We start from the raw sequence: 21,554 nt of genomic DNA, 5'->3' as shown, positions 1-21,554 counted from the left end.
CTCTCTTCATTTTAAATTAAGTTACGCTACATTATTGTGGGTTAGAAGGTACATTAATATTAAGTGAAAAAATATAATCTGATGAGTAAGTGGCAAGAGTGTTAACTTATAAATATTAAGAGTTGTTCTGAGGCGTTTTTGCTTTTCTGGTGGTTCTGTGCTTCTGGTAGAACTCTTGGTTACTGAATAAATAGTTCCTGAAAAGTGAGAGAGTGCAGCTGGAAATTAGATTTCTGATGAATAAATCAAACCCTATTAAGAGAACCAGGTTCAAGTAATTTTAAAACCACTTGAATTTTCATAAATGTTTTGTTAATGACTAATTATAAAAAACAGTGACTAGCTGGAGGCTTTTGTGTGTTTGCTTTTGAGTCAGCTAGGAAAAGGAAAAAAAATTCAAGCTTAGTCAATTGTGGTTTTCACTGAATCTTTTTTAAAGTAATGAGCTGGTTTGTTTTCTTCATCACTATAGCAACTTAAGCTAGTTTCTGCTTTTGATTTTTATTTCTCCTAGAGAAACTTAGCATGCACTGCTCATTAGACTTGAGCATACTAAGGAATATCTGTGGTAATTAAGTTAAAAATCAGATCAGTGCTTTGTACTGTATATAGTTGCAGATGTCTGCATTTCACTAATATTCTTTGGAAACATCTGGATACCAGTTAACATAAAATAACTGTTTAGTCAGTTTCTGTTCAGAATAGAAGGAATGATTTAAAAGTTCCCATTGTAGTACATACGTCATTCTATCCCCTGCCCTTCCTCCAGCTTTACTGAGATTGATAAATAATAAACGTCATGGGTGGTGTGTCTTTAGTTTCCTCTGGTGAGCTGAGTGCACAGATTACTTTGTCAGCAGGGTGGCCTTGATTTTTAGGCCATGTTTCTAATGGCATCAGTTCTGTGGCTGACACCTGTGTACCAAGCCCATTCACTGTCTAGCTTAGCCAGCCGTGGACTCCTGCTCTTTGTTAAAAGTATTTACCTTCATTCCTACTAGCACAGTTGACCAAAGACCCAGTTGATCCCAAACACTAGTAATGCATCAATGGAGTCTAACAGAGTTTTAAGATGTGGTGTGTGCGTGTGTGTGTGTGTGTGTGTGTGTGTGTGTGTGTGTGTGTGTAGAGATGGGATCTCACTATGTTGTCCAGGCTGGTCTTAAACACCTGAGCTCAAGTTCTTCTGCCTCAGCCTCCCAATGTGCTAGGACTGCAGGCATGAGCCACCATGCCTAACTGTCTAAGACTTTGGGATACAAAAATATAATTTACTTTCCTCCATTTCTGGAATAAAACATCTCTTCCTTCCTCCTTCTAGTTTCTGTTCTGTGCCCCTGTTTGATCTCTGTTGGTCCTGTTCACCTTCAGCCTTCTCTGCTGAAGGAGGAAAGGCTTGGTTTTATAAAAAGTGACAATATTCAGATCACATAAGATCCTTCTTGCTTCATTTTGGCTTAAATATTTTAAGATTTTCTGATTTTCTTGTATGTGTATGTATTTTCCTATTATTTGACTTTTTTGAACAACTTCAAATTGAGTATATTTGAACGAGAGTAGGCATTCAAAAGTGCTAGGCTTTCCCTGCCTTTCAGAACTTTGAGGTATATATCGCATCATTTTGTCCTTCACATTCTCCAGTTGTGCTAATTTTTCCCAATCCATTGAGTTAAGTAGAGTACCTTCCTTTTTGCAGTCATATTCTTACTTTTTTTTTTTTTTTTAATTTTTTTGAGACAGAGTCTCAAACTGTTGCCCAGGCTGGAATGCAGTGGTACAATCTCAGCTCTCTGTAACCTCCACCTTAGCCTTGTGAGTAGCTGGGACTACGGGAATGTGCCACCATGCCCAGCTAATTTTTGTATTTTCAGTAAAGATGGGGTTTCACCATGTTGGCCAAGCTGGTCTCAAACTCCTGACCTCAAGTGATCTGCCCAGCTCGGCCTCCCAAAGTGCTGGGATTATAGGCGTGAGCCACCACATCCAGCCCCTACTTAAATCTCTTCGTGTCCCTTAGAATGTAGTTAAGACTTATTTTCAGGTGACAGTATATTTTTGATAGTTATCTTTGGTTTCCAAACCCAGAGAAGGAAGAGTAACTGGCTTCTTCTGTGTGTGGGTACATTGTGTCTTATTGGAGATTGTTTTGTCTCAAGTATTGCTGCAGAGTATTTTATTAATGGGTGCACTTTAAAATTTTTTGTTTTTCAGACTACCAGTTTAGGTAGCCCAGTACTCAATATTTGCCAATTTCTAGAATTAAAAACATGTATGAATCACTGGTTAACTAGAAATTTAAAATGAAAATGTTTCTTCTTTAGCCCAGGCAATATCACTTGCATTCATTTCTATCCCCCTCCCTGTCCCTGTTCTGTTGGCTCTGGGGCTTCTTCCACTAAGCTGGTACTTTCTTTATAGCTCCTCCTGTGCTTCCATTCACTAAACCTTTATTGGTTCATAGCCTACAGAAAATGCCTGTGGTGTGAGAGGTAATTTGTGAAACTGCTTCTCTTCACTGTTTAGCAGTTGAGCTCTCTAAATGGGTGTAGCTGGGAAAGAAAACTTAACTTTACAAACAAGAATTCCTGGGTTCCATCCAGCGGAACATGTCTTTTGTTATACACACACAGTTTCTGACTCATATCATTCCATGACTTATGATAAAATGGACATTTTTTTTACACTGTTGTGTGGAAGGAGGGGTCTGGTTTCTAATTTTTAATAACATCTATTTCTAGAATATTAGGCTTGCCATTTGAATGCTTCTGTTTGATTTATGAATATCATTGGTTCCAGCAGTTTTTAGCTCCCCACTAAATGCAAGTTAAAATTTTTAAGTTTCTAAGTTAAAAGAAAGTAACATTTCCTCCACTTAAAGAAAGCAAGGAAAATTAAAAATAATGTGGTGATGACTTCCACAGGCTCTAAAAGAGCAATGGAAAAAGTGATTTATGTGTGGGAGAAGAAATACTAGTTCTTAATTAATACATTGTTTTACTATTTCCCGTGAATTTATGTAGAAGTAATGAAACCAAGGTTTATTAAGTCATTTTTTCAAACTCCTGTCAGTTTAGACTTTTTAATTGCTTTGTTACATGCCATTACTTTGTAATACTTGTTATAGCAGTGGTAATAGTTGAGATTTGCCTGTTTGACCACTTGCAGGGCACCGTGCCAGATTCCCCATGTGCGATGTTCCTCGCAGTCGTGACACCCATCCTAGGAGAGTGGCATTAGCACCCCTCCATGCAAGCGGATGGTGCAGGCTGGGTCGCCTGGGCACAGCGCCTTACCATTTCCCTGGCTTAGTGTAGTTATCATTAAATAATATGTGGTATTACTTAGAAGCATTTTGAATAATTTGAAAAGCACATTTTAGTGTTTAAACAATTTTTTTTTCTTTTTTCTTTTTTTTTTGAGAAAAGGTCTGGCTCTGTTGCTGGGGTTTAGTGCAGTGACCTGAGCGTAGCTCACTGCAGCCTGCAACTCCTGGGCTCAAGTGACTCTCCTGCCCCAGCTTCCTGAGCATCTTCGACTACACGCACATGCCCCCACGCCCAACTCAATTTTTTTTTTTTTAAGATACAAATGATTCATCTTAATATTATTTACAGTTTTTTTTTTCCTTTTCTGTGGGCTTTATCTGACTGGAAATTCTTTTTAAATTTTTTATTTTTTAAATTGTAAATTGACAAATTGTAGATATATATTTATGAGGTACAAAGTAATTTTATGATATATGAATACAACATTGCATAATTAAGTCAAGCTGATTAACCTGTTCACCACTGGAAACAATTGCAAATAATTATCATTTTTTCTGGTGAAAACATCTGAAATTTACTCAGTGATTTTGAAATGTGCAGTACTTTTTGTTGTTGTTGTAGAAATGAGGTCTCACTATGTTGGCCAGGCTGGTTTCAAACTCCTAAGCTCAAGTGATCCTCCCACCTCAGCCTTCCAGTGTTGGGATTACAAGCATGAACTACCATGTTGGGCCAAATGTATAATCTATTATTATTTACTGTATTCACCATGCTGTGCAATCTATCTCAAAGAAACTTATTCCTTCTAATTGAGGCTTTGTACCCTTTGACCATCATCTCCCCGTCACCCCCATTCCCAGTTTTGTATACTTTGAGTCCTTTCATGATAGGTATGGAGGCTTATGGTAAGTTATTTAAAACTTAACATGTATGTCAAAAATTTTTGTGGCCATAGCTTTTCTTTCTTTTTTAAATTTTAAGAGTCAGAATATTCGTATATTAATTCGGCATGTATTTGAGTGCCTAATATATGCCATTTTCTATGTTAGGAACCAGGAATTAAAGCAGTGAACATAACAAAGTCTGCCCTTGTGGTGCTAACTTGCCAGGTAGGGAAGCCAGATAATAAACACATGTATAATGCAAAGTCAGTAATAATAAACGATATGAAGAAACAAGGTAGGAGAGGCAGGAAAGTGGGAGTGAGAAAGAGGTGCTCTTTTAAATACAGTGGTCAAGGGAAGCCTCTCAGAATGAAGTTTTTAACAGAGACCTGAATGAAATGGGGGAGTGAGCTATACAGATATCTGCTGTGTGCTGGAAAAATTACCTGTAATTTTGCATTCTAAAAGTTTAATAATGACTACATTTATTTCACAATTTGAGAATCAGTTATACACAAGATATAGTTCTAAGCACATACTCCTCTAAATATGATTTGTTTGTACAGTAGACCAAATAAGTACGTTCAGCTTAGAATATGCTCTTTATGGTCATGTGTACAATAAATAAATTATCTTAAAACATTATCAATATTAAGGTTGATGTTTTCAGAAACATGTAAGAAAGCTAGCTTTTAAAATTGACTAGGGAAGTTCTCTCAAACTGCCAGTCCATGAGATATTGTATATTTTCTATCTGAAAAACTTTTATTCTCAGAATTCTTTAAAAGAGCTCTCCCTGGGGCTCCCATTACTTACTTGTGACTCCCAGTGGAAATCGTACCCAGCCCCTCGAGAGGGGCTGAATCTGTTGGGAGTGGGAGGGTAGAAAAAATGCTGCAGCTTCTTGTGGGTATCCTTCACACACGAACACCCAGTGCCCCAAGCACTGTGCAGTCAAACATCAACCCCACTCAGACTTTCCTCCTTGGGATTGAGAAGCAATGGATTATAGAGAAAGAAAGGTGGCTTAGCACTCCAAAACTTCGAAGAGTAATTGACCAAGACCCCCAAAGCCAAAGCTGTGGGCATCCCCACTTCCGGTATACCCTATACCAACACGTAATGGCTACTAGATACAGGGGCACTAGTACCTGTCTGCTTGGCTACCTGCCCTCTTTGCAGAAGTGGTGAAGGGAATCACTCAACCTCAGGAAGGGAAAATGGCTTTCTCCTTTTCAGATTGAAAGAGGTTGGCAGTGGGTGAGGAGAATAACAGGTAAGGATCTCTTTCAATATACCCATTTGAAGCCAAAACCTCTGTTTAGACATACAGTATTTTGAACCTGGTGACTATTCATTGCCCATGTTTGTGAATTATCAGAAAGCAGAATTCTTGCCAGGCATAGTGGCTCATGCCTGTAATCCCAGCACTTTGGGAAGCCAAGGTGGGAGGATCACTTGAGCCCAGGAGTTTGAGACCAGCCTGAGCAACATGGTGAGATCCTGTCTCTACAAAAAATTCAAAAATTAGCTGGGCATGGTGGTGTGCACTTGTGGTCCCAGCTACTCAGGAGGCTGAGGTGGGAGGATTACCTGAGCCTAGGAGGTTGAGGCTACAGTAAGCCATGTCTGTGCCACTACACTCAGCCTGAGCAACAGAGCAAGACCCTGTTTCCCACCCCTACCCCCCCAAAAAAAAGCAACCTGAATTCTTGAACTCCCTGCAACCAGGTCACCCAAACCAAAGGTAAAAGGAACATAAAAAAGCCTTCTGGAAAGTGTACAGAAATTCATTGCAGGGTGATTTTTGTCTTGTGAAATCATAGTTACTGTTATTAGCAGCTTTTTTTAACGTTTTATATTCATTTTTCTTGGTGTTCTGATGTACAAGCTGCTTCAAGTGTTTTTGGACATAGCTTGGATGTAAAATGTAAAAAGTGGATATTTTCAATTTGTAGCTTTCTTTTTTGAAGCTTACTTAAGTTTGTTCTAAATATAACCCCTTCTTTCTCACCCACCCCAACACATTTTTTTAAAAACACCACCAGGTATCCGTTACAGCACTGATGTGAGTGTAGATGAAGTAAAAGCTTTGGCTTCACTGATGACATACAAGTGTGCAGTGGTTGGTAAGTGATTGCCTTTCTTGCTGCCTAATGAGAACTCTGGGGAAATATGTTTACACACATGTTACTGTTAAGATGCTGTAGAAATATACCTTATCAGAACTGATTTTTTTTCAAGTTGTAATCTTTAAGACCTGCATCATTTTTCAATTAGTCTAAATTAAGATATAGCCTTTTTTTTTACATGGGGGATTTTTTAAAGTAGGAGATAATTGGATTTTAAGTCTAGATCTTTGTTTTCAATTCCTCAACACATTCTGTAAATAAGACCAAATTATAGTAGAAGGATAGTAAATAAGCTATTATCTTTTAGAAGTGGTAAAGAGCACTGATTAAATATATATTAGAACTTGGCTAGCCAATTTTATTGAACAATTTCTGTTCAACAAAATGTTGTTTAAAGTACAGTTTAGAAAATGATGGTAGGTTTATTTCTTGAATTTTCAGGAATTCAAGCTTAAAGCATCACGTTTCTCTAATATTGTGTGGTGCTTTCTGTCATTTTACTTTTTTAACATTTATATGGAATAGCAACCATCAGCCTTCTCTTTCAGATGTGCCGTTTGGGGGTGCTAAAGCTGGTGTTAAGATCAATCCCAAGAACTATACCGTAAGTATGAAAGTGATATTTGTTTTTTATTGTTGTTGTTGTTTTTGTTTTTCTGAGACAGAGTCTTCCTCTGTTGTTCAGGCCGGAGTACAATGGCGCAATCTTGGCTCACTGCAACCTCCGCCTCCCGGGTTCAAGCAGTTCTCGTTGATCCAGTAACTGGGATTACAGGTGCACGCCACCATGCCCGACTAATTTTTGTATTTTTAGTAGAGAGGGGATTTCACCATGTTGGCCAGGCTGTTCTTGAACTCCTGACCTCAGGTGATCCACCTGCCTTGGCCTCCCAGAGTGCTAGGATTGCAGGCATGAGCCACCGCACCCGGCCTCAAAGTGACATTTGTGCACACAGTGCATTTATGAAGGACTTGAAATTACTGGGCTTCTCTGTATCCCCCACTATCAGTGAGATCAGTAGTCCCCATTGCTTTTCAAATGGAATAGAAAAATGTAAAGAATTAACTCATAGAGTGTTTTGCCATATAAAGATCACCTACTTAATATCTATATACTTTATCATTTTCTGTTTCGTTTGGTTTTGTTTTTATGAGTCTTTTGTTTTACTTTTTTGCTTTTTGTTTTATTATTTTCTTACTTAGTTAAAACGTAATTAATATCTTCACTTATATACTTATACCCATATTTATATAATGTCTTCACTTAGATACTTATACCCATATTTAAGAAATACTGTGATCTGATTAGCCAGGCATAGTGGTGCACACCTGTAATCCCAGCTACTCGGGAGGCTCAGGCATGAGAATTGCTTGAACCCAGGAGGCAGAGGTTGGCCAAGATTTCACCGCTGCACTCCAGCCTGGGTAACAGAGCAAGACTCTGTCTCAAAAAGAAAAAAGTATTACTGTGATCTGAAGTTTTTATGTCAGGATCTCATTCTAGTGACACATATCTTAACTAAGACTATAAAAACCTTACTTTTTATCCAGTCAGTTCCAAGTTAATTCAAACTGATTGTCACAATGCTTTACATAATACTAAATTATCTATATACAAACATAAATGCATGATTTTTATTCTCTTTAAAATTCACCATTTAAATGGAATATAATCATATTTAAATTAATCTTAATTAAGATTTAGTGTATTTTTCAGTGGGGAATTAATAGAATGGGAATTTGAGCCCTAGTTCTACTATCTTGTTTTTATAACCTACTTTTTTGGTCCCTTATTTTCTCACCTTTAAAATGGCAATGCCTACTTTATGAGTTGTTCTAAGGATTACATGAGAAGACATATGAAAATGTACTATAAATAGAAAATAAGATGCTAGCTATAATCTCAAGCGATTTTTATATCAATTTTTTCTTTTGTTTTTGTTTTCTTGTTTTACAGGATAATGAATTGGAAAAGATCACAAGGAGGTTCACCATGGAGCTAGCAAAAAAGGGCTTTATTGGTATGTGTAGCCACATAGTTTTTGGTATAAAGTGGGAACATCTGAAAATTTTTTTTTTTTTGAGACGGAGTCTCACTCTGTTGCCCAGACTAGAGTGCAGTGGTGCGATCTCGTCCGCCTCCTGGGTTCAAGCAATTCTCTTGTCTCAGCCTCCCAAGTAGCTGAGATTACAGGCATGTGCCACCACACCCAGCTGATTTTTGTATTTTTACTAGAGATGGGGTTTTGCCATGTTGGTCAGGCTGGGCTTGAACTCCTGACATCAGGTGATCCACCCACCTCGGACTCCCAAACTGCTGGTATTACAGATAGGAGCCACTGTGCCCGGCCTCCTACTATTTGTTATAGGAGCTTTTGCCAAACATACAACATTTCTGAAGATATTAATCTTTGTTTGCTTGATGTTTTTGTATCTTACTATTATCTGTGTTTATATTTTCTTTGTGCACAATCTGAATATTCTTTTTATAATATGTATTTGTCATGTACCCTTTAATTTTCAAGCAGTTTAAACCTATATTTTTTTTTATCTAGAAGGCTTCTAATTTGTTTGAATAGAATATGCATAAATACTTAATAGAATGCTTGCCCTATCAGTATAGTTAATAGAATGTTAATACTTACTGCCAGGCGTGGTGGCTCACACCTGTAATCCCAGCACTTTGAGAGGCCGAGGCAGGTGGATCACGAGGTCAGATCTAGACCATTCTGGCTAACGGGGTTTAGTAGGAACCCCATCTCTACTAAAAACACAAAAAATTTGCCAGGCGTGGTCGCGAGTGCCTGTAGTCCCAGCTACTCAGGAGGCTGAGACAGGAGAATGGCGTGAACCCGGGAAGCGGAGCTTCCAGTGAGCCAAGATCACGCCACTACACCCCAACCTGGGCAACAGAGCGAGACTCCGTCTCAAAAAAAAAAAAAAAAAAAAAAAGAATGTTAATTGTTACTTAATAATAGAATACTTGCCCTATCAATATCAGTATAGTTAAACAAAATAAGGTCTACTTAAATAGAAAATGAAGTGTATTTTTCTCTACTTTCCTTTCTTAGCATTTCCCCCACAAGTTCCCATGAAATTAAACTATAAAGGCTGGGCATGGTGGCTGGTGCTTGTAATCCCAGCATTTTTGGAGGCTGGGGTGGGAGGATCACTTGAGCCCGGAAGTTCGAGACCACCCTGGGCAATATAGCAAGACCCCATCTCTACAAAAAATGAAAACATTATCCAAGCGTGATGGTGCATGCCTGTGGTCCCAACTACTAAGATGGGAGGATCCCTTAAGCCTGGGGGGTTGAGGCTGCAGTGAGCTGTGATTGTGCCACTGCACTCTGGCCTGCCACACTCTGGCCTGAGCAACAAAACGAGACCACATCTCAAGAAGAAAGAGAAACGAAATAAAGCTATTCGGATTCATTTTTAGGGAAAAAAAGTCATGAAATAAATGTCATGAAATAACCTAATATAGAAATACAGTAAGTATAGGTAACTCTAAAACTTGACTAGATTTGGCCTGTCTTTGATAATAAAAGGCATTTGGGCCTTTGACGTGCCGCATACCCAGCACTACTGTGAACTTGTGCATCCTTACATGGAGCCTGTTAACGTAAGTTAACATGAGTTAACTATCTCATTCACACTTTTATAGGAGTGCCTACTGATTCTGAGATATGGTGAATTGAAGTCATCTTCAGCCTGTTAATAGCCTTCATAATTTTTAAAAGGTCTTTCCTCTTCCCCTAAATCTCAAACACATTTTATAGTCTTGAATGGTTTCAGACTTTATTCAGTCATATTTATCACCCATATCTGCAATATCTCCAGCTTAATTTTATCAGACTTGACAAGTACCTAATAATTCCAAAGGTCAAAAAGTGATTCATTGGAATACTGAAAGAAAACACAGCTTAAACTCTAGTAATTTGATTTATTTGCTTAATGTGCAAAAGCCTCATTGACCCAGGATGCAATTAAATTGATGTCTTGGCCCAGAAAGCTTTGAAGCCTAGGAGGTAGGCAAAGGGAGTTTTTTCTCTCACTCCTCGGCAAACCTTCAAATTTGATGTTATTTATCTGTTATTTCCTGACTGCCCATTCCACAGAGAGTGTCAGATTGAGGCTCAGACCTGAGCCTGAACCCTGATCCTGTCACATGTGTGTTTAGCATCAGCTTGTAAATTTCTGCAAAACAAAAGAAAAAAAGAGGCTGGGATTTTTATAGGAATTTCATTGAATCTGTACACTAATTTGTGGAGTATTGCCATCTTCCCCACCCTCCCCAAAGAGGTTTTGTCCTTTCACCCAGGCTGGAGTACCAGACAGCAGTCACTGCAACCTTGACCTCCTGGGCTCAAGCAATCCTCTCACCTCACCCTCCCAAGTAGCTAGAACCACAGGGGTGCGCAACTGTGCATAGCTAATTTTTTAATTTTTTGTGGAGATAAGGTCTCATCACGTATCCCAGACTGGTCTCAAAGTCCTGAGCTCAAGCAGTCTTCCCACCTCAGCTTCCCAAAATTCTGGGATTATAGGCATGAGCCACTGCACCTGACCAGTATTGCCATCTTAACCATATTAAGCCTTCCAATGCTGAATATGAGATGTCTTTCCATTTATTTAGGTCTCTTGATTTCTTTCAATGATGTTTTGTAGTTCTCATTGTAGAAGTCTTACATAGAAGTCTTACAACTAAATATTTTATTCCTTTTAATGCTATTGTAAGTGACATTGGTCTATAGTTTTCTTATGATGTCTTTGTCTAGTCTTTGTATCAGGACAATTCTAGCCTCATGGAATGAGTTGAGGAGTGTTCCTTCCTCTTCTGCTTTTGGAAAAGCTTTTGAAAGGTCAATGTTCATTCTCTTGTGTGAGTGTAAATATCACCTAAGTTCTGCAGGACCCTGATGTCTCCACCCTTCTCATCCCCTTATATCTCTGTGTACCAAAATTACCCTTTCATCTCCTACTCTATAGTCACATGCTGTTAGAAAAGTTGCTTTTTTAAAAAAGATTAACTTCTGCCTCATACCTGTTCTCTATATAAGAATTTATCTGTTAGGCCAAGCATGGTGGCTCATGCCTGTAATCCCAGCACTTTGGGAGGCTGAAGCGGGTGGATCACCTGAGGTCAGGAGTTCGAGACCAGCCTGGCCAACATGGTAAAACCCCGTCTCTACTAAAAATAAAAAAAAATTAGCCAGGCAGGTACCTGTAATCCCAGCTACTCAGGAGGCTGAGGCAGGAGAATTGCTTGAACCTGGAAGGCGGAGGTTGCAGTGAGCCGAGATCATGCCATTGTACTCCAGCCTGGGCAGCAAGAGTGTAACTCCTTCTCAAAACATAAAAATTAAAAAAAAACAAAAAGAATATATCTGTTATTCAGGAACTACTTGTTTTTTGTTTTTGTTTTTGTTTTGAGACAGAGTCTTGCTGTGTCACCCAGGCTGGAGTGTAGTGGCACGATCTCAGCTCACTGCAAGCTCTGCCTCCCGGGTTCACGCCATTCTCCTGCCTCAGCCTCCCAAGAAGCTGGGACTACAGGCGCCCGCCACCACGCCCGGCTAATTTTCTGTATTTTTAGTAGAGACAGGGTTTCACTGTGTTAGCCAGGATGGTCTCGATCTCCTGACCTTGTGATCCACTCGCCTTGGCCTCCCAAAGTGCTAGGATTACAGGCATGAGCACCGCACCCGGCCTCAGGAACTACTTGTAATCTGTGCATCCCTATACATTAGTTTTGTATGGAGTAGAAACCTCATAAGCCTAATAACTAATACCTTGTGATTTTGTTTTGGATGGCAGAAGCTGTTTCACGTTTAGCATGTATAGACTGTTTTTGAGAAGGATTTTATCATTACATGTTTCTGATTTACAAACCATGTGTTTCAGACTTGCCACTTGCCAGAGCCCTTCTCTAGTTGGAATTGTTTTTTGTTTTTTTGATTTTGAGACAGAGTCTCGCTCTGTCACCAGGCTGGAGCTCAGTGGCGTGATCTCGGCTCACTGCAACGTCTGCCTCCCTGGTTCAAGCAATTCTCCTGCCTCAGCCTCCCGAGTAGCTGGGACTATGGGCATGTGCCTCCACCCCCAGCTAATTTTTGTATTTTTAGTAGAGACGGGGTTTTACCACGTTGGCCAGGATGGTCTCTCTCTCTTGACCTCGTGATCAGCCCACCTCGGCCTCCCAAAGTGCTGGGATTACAGGCGTGAGCCACCGCGCCCAGCCGGTTTTTTGTTTTTTAAATGTATTGTTTAATCAAGACAGGATCTCACTATGTTGCCCAGGCTTGTCTCAAATTCCTGGACTCAAGCCATCCTCCTGCCTCGGCCTCCCAAAGTGCTGGGATTATAGGCATAAGCCACTGCCCCGGCCTAATTGGAATTGTTGTTTGAGGTAACAAGCTTATTTAATCCTAAAGCAAGCATAATACTTTTGTAGTTACCTCTAGAAAGATTCAGGACCAATTTGTCATTTGTACATTGGGAGAAAAGGAGTGGTTAAACAAATTGTGCTGACCTCCAGCAGAGGTATGTCACTAAAGGAATGGAAAGTGAGCAAATAGGAGCTGGAGAGCGCCAGAGAGCCCTTTTGTCAGTGGATGAGGCTAGAATATGGCATTAATCTTTCCAAGTGCAGTGGGGATTAGACTTCACAAGATTTTGTTGTTGTTGTTGTTGTTGTTGTCATTGACTTCATGAAATTTTTAAGGTGACGAAGGGAAGGGTGCTAAGACATAGAGTTACAGATTAGGTGGGAGGTGGAGAGGGTCAGGGTATAAAAATCGATCCTTGACCATTTCAAAGTTATCTTATACTAGCCCTGTATCCATTACATCACAGCTTGTTCAAAAAAGTTTATTATTTAGGCCTTGGGCCCCTGAGTTATAGAAAAACATTACAATATACTGATTCTGTTGACTAAAAAGTAAAATTTATAGGAATAATTGGGTACAGCCCTTAGAACTTTAATTATTTTATGGGGAGACATAATAGTTTAATAGTTTAACTTTTTTTTTTTTTTTTTGAAACAGAGTCTTACTCTGTCGCCCAGGCTAGAGTGCACTGGCGCGATCTTGGCTCACTGCAACACCCCCCACCTCCATTCGAGCGATTCTCCTGCCTCAGCCTCCGGAGTAGCTGGGATTACAGACATGTGCCACCACGCCCGGCTAATTTTTGTATTTTTAGTAAAGGCAGGGTTTCACCATGTTGGTCAGGCTGGTCTCAAACTCCTGACCTCGTGATCCGCCCTCCTCAGCCTCCCAAGGTGCTGGGATTACAGGCGTGCGCCACTGTGCTCAGCCTAATAGTTTAACCATTTTTAAGTTGCGTTTTTCGTTTTGTAAAAATGAGTTTGTATTTTACAGTTGAAATAATATAGAAAGTTATAAACTATATATATGGCGGGGAAGAGAAAAAAATTATAAGTGGGAACATGTTATACATGCTGTATGAAACCTGCCTTTTTCCATATGTATGTTCATGATAATTCCAAGTAATTTACATGGATATAAGTTACCCTTTTTAATGGCTCTTTAGTACTTTGCATAGGTATACCATATTTCATTTAATTGGCATACAAGATAATTAGGTTGTTTTTATTTTTACTGTGTTTGAGAGGAGTATTTCTGCACCTTTACAGATTTGAGTGAGCATCACTTAACATGTTTTTATCAGAGATCTTACTGTAGCCGTCAGTAGTAGTATAGTCAGTGATTCCTGTTATTGCCTGTAAGCTAATTTGTTAGCCTAAACCTTTAATTTCCTATGATCTGAGGAACTGAAAGCTAAGGCCTAAAACCTTATATGTGCTGAATGTCGAATAATAGGTCACAGCCACATTCTTCCACAAGTAAAAATAATATGGGGCTTAACACAATTGCTTTAGCAATATGACCTTCTCCCCTTTTTCTCTACTTGGTAAGGAGGGCTTATACCCCCACTAAGCAGCATGTTACTCTGCTATCTCATACATGTCAACTCCCTAACCATAATAATCCTGCTTATATAGAACACAATGGTACTGTTATCTCTAATTGCATGTTAGTGAAATGAGGTCAAGAGAGGCTAAACTGATTAACCTCTGGTCGCACACTCAGAAATCCTATGGAGTGGCTTATATCTGTTGTGCATAGCTAACTTCCAAACATATAGCAAGTAAATGCCAGAGGGAGAAATTATTATGTAATGTTGTATGTGTCTGCATTTTATAGTGAAACATTTAATGAATATTTCTATGACTTTGATTAGCTACCTAAATGAGATCTAAAGTTTTCTAGCCATGGTAACTTGGTTATTACAGAGACTTGCAAGGATCTTTGTGTTCGAGAAGAATTTTTCTTAAAAACTGGTGCACTGCTCTTTCCCTGTGCCCCCGCAGGTCCTGGCATTGATGTGCCTGCTCCAGACATGAGCACAGGTGAGCGGGAGATGTCCTGGATCGCTGATACCTATGCCAGCACCATAGGGCACTATGTGAGTACCCACTGGAAGCCCCGAGGCTTCTGCATTTGCTGTCTACAAGAATTAACAGTTTGACTGATTATATCAAAAGTTGAGAATCCCAGGGTTTTTCTCTCATTCAATCATAATCTTGATGTGCATATTATTTTATGTCTACTTGTCTATTCTTAAATCGTAATGAACACAGATTGAGCTTTACTTATATGCTGCCCTATACTTGTCACTGGAACAGGACCAGGGCAGCCCACTATGCTAAGACACTAGAACGTACATCAAGAAGCATCCAATTCTGATTTTTCCCTCAGAGGGCTTCCATTTAAAGAGGAACTAAGGTGCATAAGCAGATAAGGTATGGAAATAATGTAATACAACAGTGGAGATTATGAATTCTGAAATAAGACTTTCTAGAGGAGATATTTGGGCTAGACCTTGAAAATGGGTAGAATATGAACATTTAGAGATTTGGAGGATAAGAGGAAGAGAAACAATAGCGTTCAGTTTGTCTGAAGGTAAGGCATATTTATAAAGGTAATAGAAAGTAAGAGTGAGGGCTGGATGCAGTGGCTCATTCCCATAATCCCAGCACTTTGGGTGGCCAAGGCAGGTGGATCACTTGAGCCCAGGAGTTCGAGACCAGCCTGGACAACATGGGGAAACCCTGTCTTTCCAAAAAATACAAAAATTAGCCAAGCGTGGTGGTATACACCTATAATCCCAGCTACCTGGGAGGCACGCTTGAGCCCAGGAGGTTGAGGCTGCAGTGAGCTGTGGTTGCACCACAGCACTCCAGCCTGGGCAATAGAGTGAGACCCTGTCTCAAAACAAAAAAAAGTAAGAATGGAGAGGTAAATGAACCAGGACAAAAACACCAAGCCCCAGTGTTTGTGTTTTACATGGTAGTCAGTGGAGAAATTTTGCTGATCCTTCCTGGGGAAGAATAGGCTGGCAGCAGTGTCCAGCTGTGCTGGCGCCAGGAGAGAACCTCCTATGGTGTCAGTGCCTTTCCACCAAGTCCAGGAGCCAGAGGACCAGGAGAGGAGCATTGCACATGTGAGGCACGTGACAGAGAGACTCAGCAAAACTGGATTGGATGTAAGTGGAATTAAGGAAAGGGACCAGGCTGAGTCACAGAGAACCAGGAGAACCTGAGTCTGGGAACTGAGCAGAGGTAGTACCACAGAACTGAACATGAGAGGAAACATAACTCCTGTCCCTGAAAGGGGTGCAACCTTAAAAAATGAAACATTTCAGGAGTAGGAAGAGAAACAGAGTCAAAAAATACATTTATGCCTACTACATGCAGGGCCATGTGTAAGCAAGGTATTCACTACAATTGGGATAAATTGCTAGAAGTTGTTTTGAAGCTATGAAAAAGAATCACAGGCCCATCCAGTCCTTTCAGTCCTTTCAAGGTAAGGTCAGAAAAAGCCTCCTAGGAGATAAAACCTTCTGGTCTGCACTTAGACGGGTGTGTGGACGTGGACTAGGGGAGGGGTAGTGGCAAGTGTTTGGAACAGAAGGAATTACCTGAGGGAAGGTTCTGAAGTTCAGAAGCTGGGTGAACTTGGGAGGATAAGGACTGACTACTGTGGCCAGAGTTGAGAAAGAGAAAGGTGGGATAAGAAAGGCCAGTAGAAAAAAGGGTCAGGCCAGGTTACTGCTTGGTAGGTGACCATGAGAACTTTGGTCCTTGTCCTGAAAACACAGGGAAACAGCAAAGAGCTGGTTTCAAGCAGGTGTGACTCAGCTAAGTGTGCATTTGAAGACTTGAGGGCAGGAGACTACTACAGGGGCCCGGACTGCAAGGGGATATGAAGAGGGAAGCAGGGCATGAAATATAGCCTCCAACTAAGAAAAATGGCACCGGAGAGAAGCAGAAAGAAGACAGCTTGAAAAGTGGCTGTTACCCAGAGAAAAAGGTTTTTTTTGTCTTTTGGCATGTTTATTGGCTGTAAGACACAGATTTACCGGTGCAAGAGATAGACAATGCTGAAGAGATGCAGGCTGGTAGAGGTAGTGAAGTCCCCCAAGGGAATGAAGGCCTGGGGAATTCTTTTCATAGTGAAAAGATGGGCCTTGGAGAAGAGGAAGAATGTGGAAATGGGGACATTTCCTGAAGTGATGTCATGCTATGGCTGGGAACATGGGCAGACCACCTGAAGTCCAACCCTGGCACCTTCACCCATCAGTGCTGTGACTTGGGAGTCTCTGTGCCTCCATTTCCTCCTATGCAAAATGACAGTAGTAATAGTACCTAATTTGTGAGACTCATGAGCATTAGATGAATAATAATCTAATGCACCTAGAACTGTACATAGCCCTTAGTAAGTATCAGAAAATAAATATCTGTAGGTATTACATCAGGTAAATTATACAACCCCCTGAAATAAAACAGGAACGATATAGACCCTTCAAATAATTGTGGTTTCAACTGCCCTTCCCAAAAGGACAGTTTTCCACCTGTCACCTTTTTATGCATCCTTCCCTTAGCCCTTGATTTTAGATTTCTTATCACTTGAAGGAAAACTGTTCACCAGTATAGTTCAAGGGGCCGTGCTTCACAAGACTTTCTCTTGCTGTTAGCACTGAGAATGAGCTACAAATAACATACTGCCCATTGGTTTGCACTATTCAATATAGTGTCTTGCTTAAAAAGAACAAGAGACCAGCTGGGCATAGTGGCTCACGCCTGTAATCCCAGCACTTTGGGAGGCGGAAGCAGGTGGATCACCTGAGATCAGGAGCTCATTTAGCAATGAGCTCTGGGTGTGGTCTCTTTTTTTTTTTTTTTTTTTTGAGACGGAGTCTCACTCTGTCACCCGATCTCAGGTCACTGCAACCTCCGCCTCCCGGGTTCAAGCAATTCTCCTGCCTCAGCCTCCCAAGTAGCTGGGATTACAGGTGCCTGCCACCATGCCCAGCTAATTTTTTCGTATTTTTAGTAGAGACGGTGTTTCACCATGTTGACCAGGCTGGACTCAGGTGAAGCAACTATACTGGTGAACAGTTTTCCCTCTTTAAGTGATAAGAAATCTAAAATCAAGGCCTAAAGGAAGGACGCAGTTGTTTTTGTTACTCATTTCTAGATGTGAACTGAAACGTGCCGCCCTCTTTGTCCTAGCCCCACCTAGAAGTGCAGTGTAGGTGGGAGAATGTATTCTTCTCCGGGCTTTCAGGACCATTACGTATGCTGGGGAGCCTGGCAGTTGGCGCCAGGCCTGACCCCAGACAGTATTTCCTTCAGCTCCAGCATTTGCATTCTCACTGTTTAAAAGCATTTGGCACTCGGTTTGCATTTCTGTATTCATAAGTGTTAATTATTCATGAAAGCAAACTGTGGGAAAACTACTAATTCTATTAATCACTCTACTAGACTGAGTTTTTCTTCCTTGCTTTCATCCCTTTTGTTGGTAATTACACAAATAATATAATTCTAAGTTCTCTGTGTAAAAATATTTAAACAATACAGATAAAGAACAGATCACTTTTTAATTCAGCCAGCTGGAATGTTAGGGATATGTTGGGAGTTAGGGGTTTGGTGTGAAGTAGGGCATTTTATTTTGTTTACGTGGAAAGCAAATTGCTTCAACAAGTTTATTATTTTATACTTTTGCCACTGACTTAAAATTTTATATGAATTTTCATTTTATATTGATTGCCTATACAAAATAAGACTGTCTCTAGTTTCTCCTGCTCCACCGATGAGTTTACTCTGCAGTGTTCTTGTGGCCGTGCTTATAGTATAGTTGATGTCTTGGAAGGGAAGCCCTACTTAGCCCAATTCTTCTTTTTTCTAATTACACCTGTTTCTGTTTCTGAACAAGAATATACACACATCTTCAATTGAAAGAGGACAGGCCAGGCACGGTGGCTCACGACCTGTAATCCCAGCACTTTGGGAGGCCGAGGCAGGTGGATCACGAGGTCAGGAGATCGAGACCATCCTGACTAACACAGTGAAACCCCATCTCTACTAAAAATACAAAAAAATTAGCCGGGCGTGATGGTGGGTGCCTGTAGTCCCAGCTATCGGGAGGCTGAGGCAGGAGAATGGCGTGAACCCGGGAGATGGAGCTTGCAGTGAGCCGAAATTGCGCCACTGCACTCCAGCCTGGGTGACAGAGCGAGACTCCGTCTCAAAAAAAAAAAAAAGACAAAGAAAGAGGACAGAAAGATGGGTGGTGAAGACTGTTAACCCCCATCTCCACTTGGCAGAGCTAACCACTGCTACCAAAGATACTCTGCTCACACAGAAGCACAGGACTCTTACCCACACATACCTTTTTAAAAATACTTCATTAAATACTTTCGTTACTCTACTCTTAGATGAACTTGAATGTCATGTTATATTAAGTATCAAGTTATATTAAAAACTTCCTTTTTCAAAAGTGGCAGAATACAACATTGAGTCTTCCCATCCAAGACAATTGTAAAGCCTCTTCCTGTCTCAGGCTCTGTTTTGGTGACATGCTCAAGTCTTATAGTAGATTTTAAGACACTCATGAATGGGATGTGTATGTACCTTGATTTAGTAGTGCTTAAATACTTGTTGAAGGAATGATAGCTTTAGGCGGAGCTAGCTCTACTTTTGTGATGTTATTTGTACTTACTTGATGTTCAATCCCTACACTCTTGTTTTTTCTGTCAGAAAATATGGTCTACTTTGCCAGGCGTGGTGGCTCACGCTTGTAATTCTAGCACTTTGGGAGGCCGAGGCAGGGAGATCACTTGAGGTCAGGAGTTTGAGACCAGCCTGACCAACATGGAGAAACCCCATCTCTACTAAAAACACAAAATTAGCCGGGCGTGGTGGCACATGCCTGGAATACCAGCTACTCAGGAGGCTGAGGCAGGAGAATCGCTTGAACCCGGGAGGTGGAGGTTGCGATGAGCCAAGATCTCACCATTGCACTCCAGCCTGAGCAACAAGAGTGAAACTCCGTCTCAAAAACAAACAAACAAACAAACAAACAAAAAAAAAACAGAAAGTATAGTCTATTTTATTGTATTTTCTAGGAACAGAAAGCTGAAAAAGTGAGTCTTGTCTCTATTGGTAAAAGTATACCTTACATTCATACACACACTCCTAATTAGCATATTTTTGATTAAATGAGAATGTGCTTTGACTTTAATTCATTATGTTCCTTCAACAGAGAAATTGGACTTGACATTTCATTCTTTCAATTACCCCCCTTACAGGATATTAATGCACACGCCTGTGTTACTGGTAAACCCATCAGCCAAGGGGGAATCCATGGACGCATCTCTGCTACTGGCCGTGGTGTCTTCCATGGGATTGAAAATTTCATCAATGAAGCTTCTTACATGAGCATTTTAGGAATGACACCAGGGTTTGGAGATAAAACATTTGTTGTTCAGGTAAAAACAAAAACAAAAAAAGTTTCCTTAATAACTGATAGACATTAAGTAAAGTTTTTAATGTTTTTAGAATTGTAATTTTAAAATTAAGTTATCTCAAATCTCTTAAATTTTAGAGTGGTGGTTTTCAGGGTAATAGATATTTTGTTTTTTGAACCTTGGTATGATTCATGTAACTAGAACTGATTTTAAGTATCTCTCAAGTACATGTGAAACTATTACCAACTTCAACCAAACTATCACCAAATTCAACCAAAATATTGGTTAGTATTCAAACTTGAAATTATAGCTAGAAGGGCAAGTCTCTTAACATAATTTTCTAAGTTTTGTAAGTATATAGAAAGGTTTACACACTGACCCAAATTTGTTTCATGTGTTAACATGTATTTTACTTAGGAGAATCTTAATTAAGTTGAAATTACTTGAAAATAGAAGTGGTGGCTGGGCACAGTGGCTCATGCCTGTATTCCCAGCACTTTGGGAGGCCAAGACGGGTGGATCACTTGAGGCCAGGAGTTCGAGACCAGCCTGGCCAACATGGTGAAACCCTGTCTCTACTAAAAGTAGAAAAATTAAGCCGGGCGTGGTGGCTCACGCCTGTAATCCCAGCACTTTGGGAGGCCAAGTTGGGCAGATCACGAGGTCAAGAGATCAAGACCATCCTGGCCAACATGGTGAAACCCGGTCTCCGCTAAAAATAGGAAAATTAGCAGGGTGTGGTGGTACACGCCTGTAGTCCCAGCTACTCTGGAGGCTGACGCAGGAGAATCACTTGAACCCGGGAGGTGGAGCTTGCAGTGAGCCAAGATTGCGCCACTGCACTCCAGCCTGGGTGACAGAGCCAGACTCTGTCTCAAAAAAAAAAAAAAAAAGAAAGAAAGAAAAATTAGCTGGGCATGATGGCGGCACCTGTAATCCCAACTACTCGGGAGACTAAGGCAGGAGACTCACTTGAACCCGGGAGGCAGAGGCTGCAGTGAGCCGAGATTGTGCCATTGCACTCCAGCCTGTGTGAGAGAATGAGACTCGGTCTCAAAAAAAAAAAAAAAAAATTGTATTTCTCCAAATTAGTGACATCCCTTTTCACAACATAGGACATCTGATCATCAAGGACTGAGGACCTGGTGGTGTACTTAACACCACTGCCATTTATTGATTGATTGAGATGGAGTCTCACCCTATTGCCCAGGCTGGAGTGCAGTCTCGGCTCACTGCAACCTCCACCTCCCAGGTTCAAGTGATTCTCCTACCTCATTCTCCCAAGTAGCTGGGATTACAGGCACGGACCCCATGCCTAATTTTTGTATTTTTAGTAGAGACGGGGTTTCACCATGTTGGCCATGGCTGATCTCGAACTCCTGACCTCAAGTGATCCACCTGCCTCAGCCTCCCAAAGTGCTGGAATTACAAGC

The 21,554-nt window shown here is 40.6% G+C and overlaps 1 protein-coding gene across 3 annotated transcripts in view; it reads left to right on the top strand.

Annotated features, from left to right (window-relative positions):
- Positions 1-21,554, top strand: part of GLUD1 (glutamate dehydrogenase 1) — a 42,321-nt gene that overhangs the window by 10,021 nt on the left and 10,746 nt on the right. For all 3 annotated transcript variants that reach the window (XM_001137904.7, XM_054660323.2, XM_054660324.2), the window contains exons 2-6: positions 6,199-6,279; positions 6,831-6,886; positions 8,240-8,303; positions 14,681-14,775; positions 19,963-20,142. In XM_001137904.7, coding sequence (XP_001137904.1) covers positions 6,199-6,279; positions 6,831-6,886; positions 8,240-8,303; positions 14,681-14,775; positions 19,963-20,142 — 476 coding nt within the window. The remainder of the gene's footprint in view (positions 1-6,198; positions 6,280-6,830; positions 6,887-8,239; positions 8,304-14,680; positions 14,776-19,962; positions 20,143-21,554) is intronic.

This window comes from Pan troglodytes, chromosome 8 (assembly GCF_028858775.2).
Source record: "Pan troglodytes isolate AG18354 chromosome 8, NHGRI_mPanTro3-v2.0_pri, whole genome shotgun sequence".
Taxonomy (NCBI): Eukaryota; Metazoa; Chordata; class Mammalia; order Primates; family Hominidae; genus Pan; species Pan troglodytes.
Note: the sequence above shows the minus strand (reverse complement) of the source record. Positions and strands in the feature narration are given on the sequence as shown.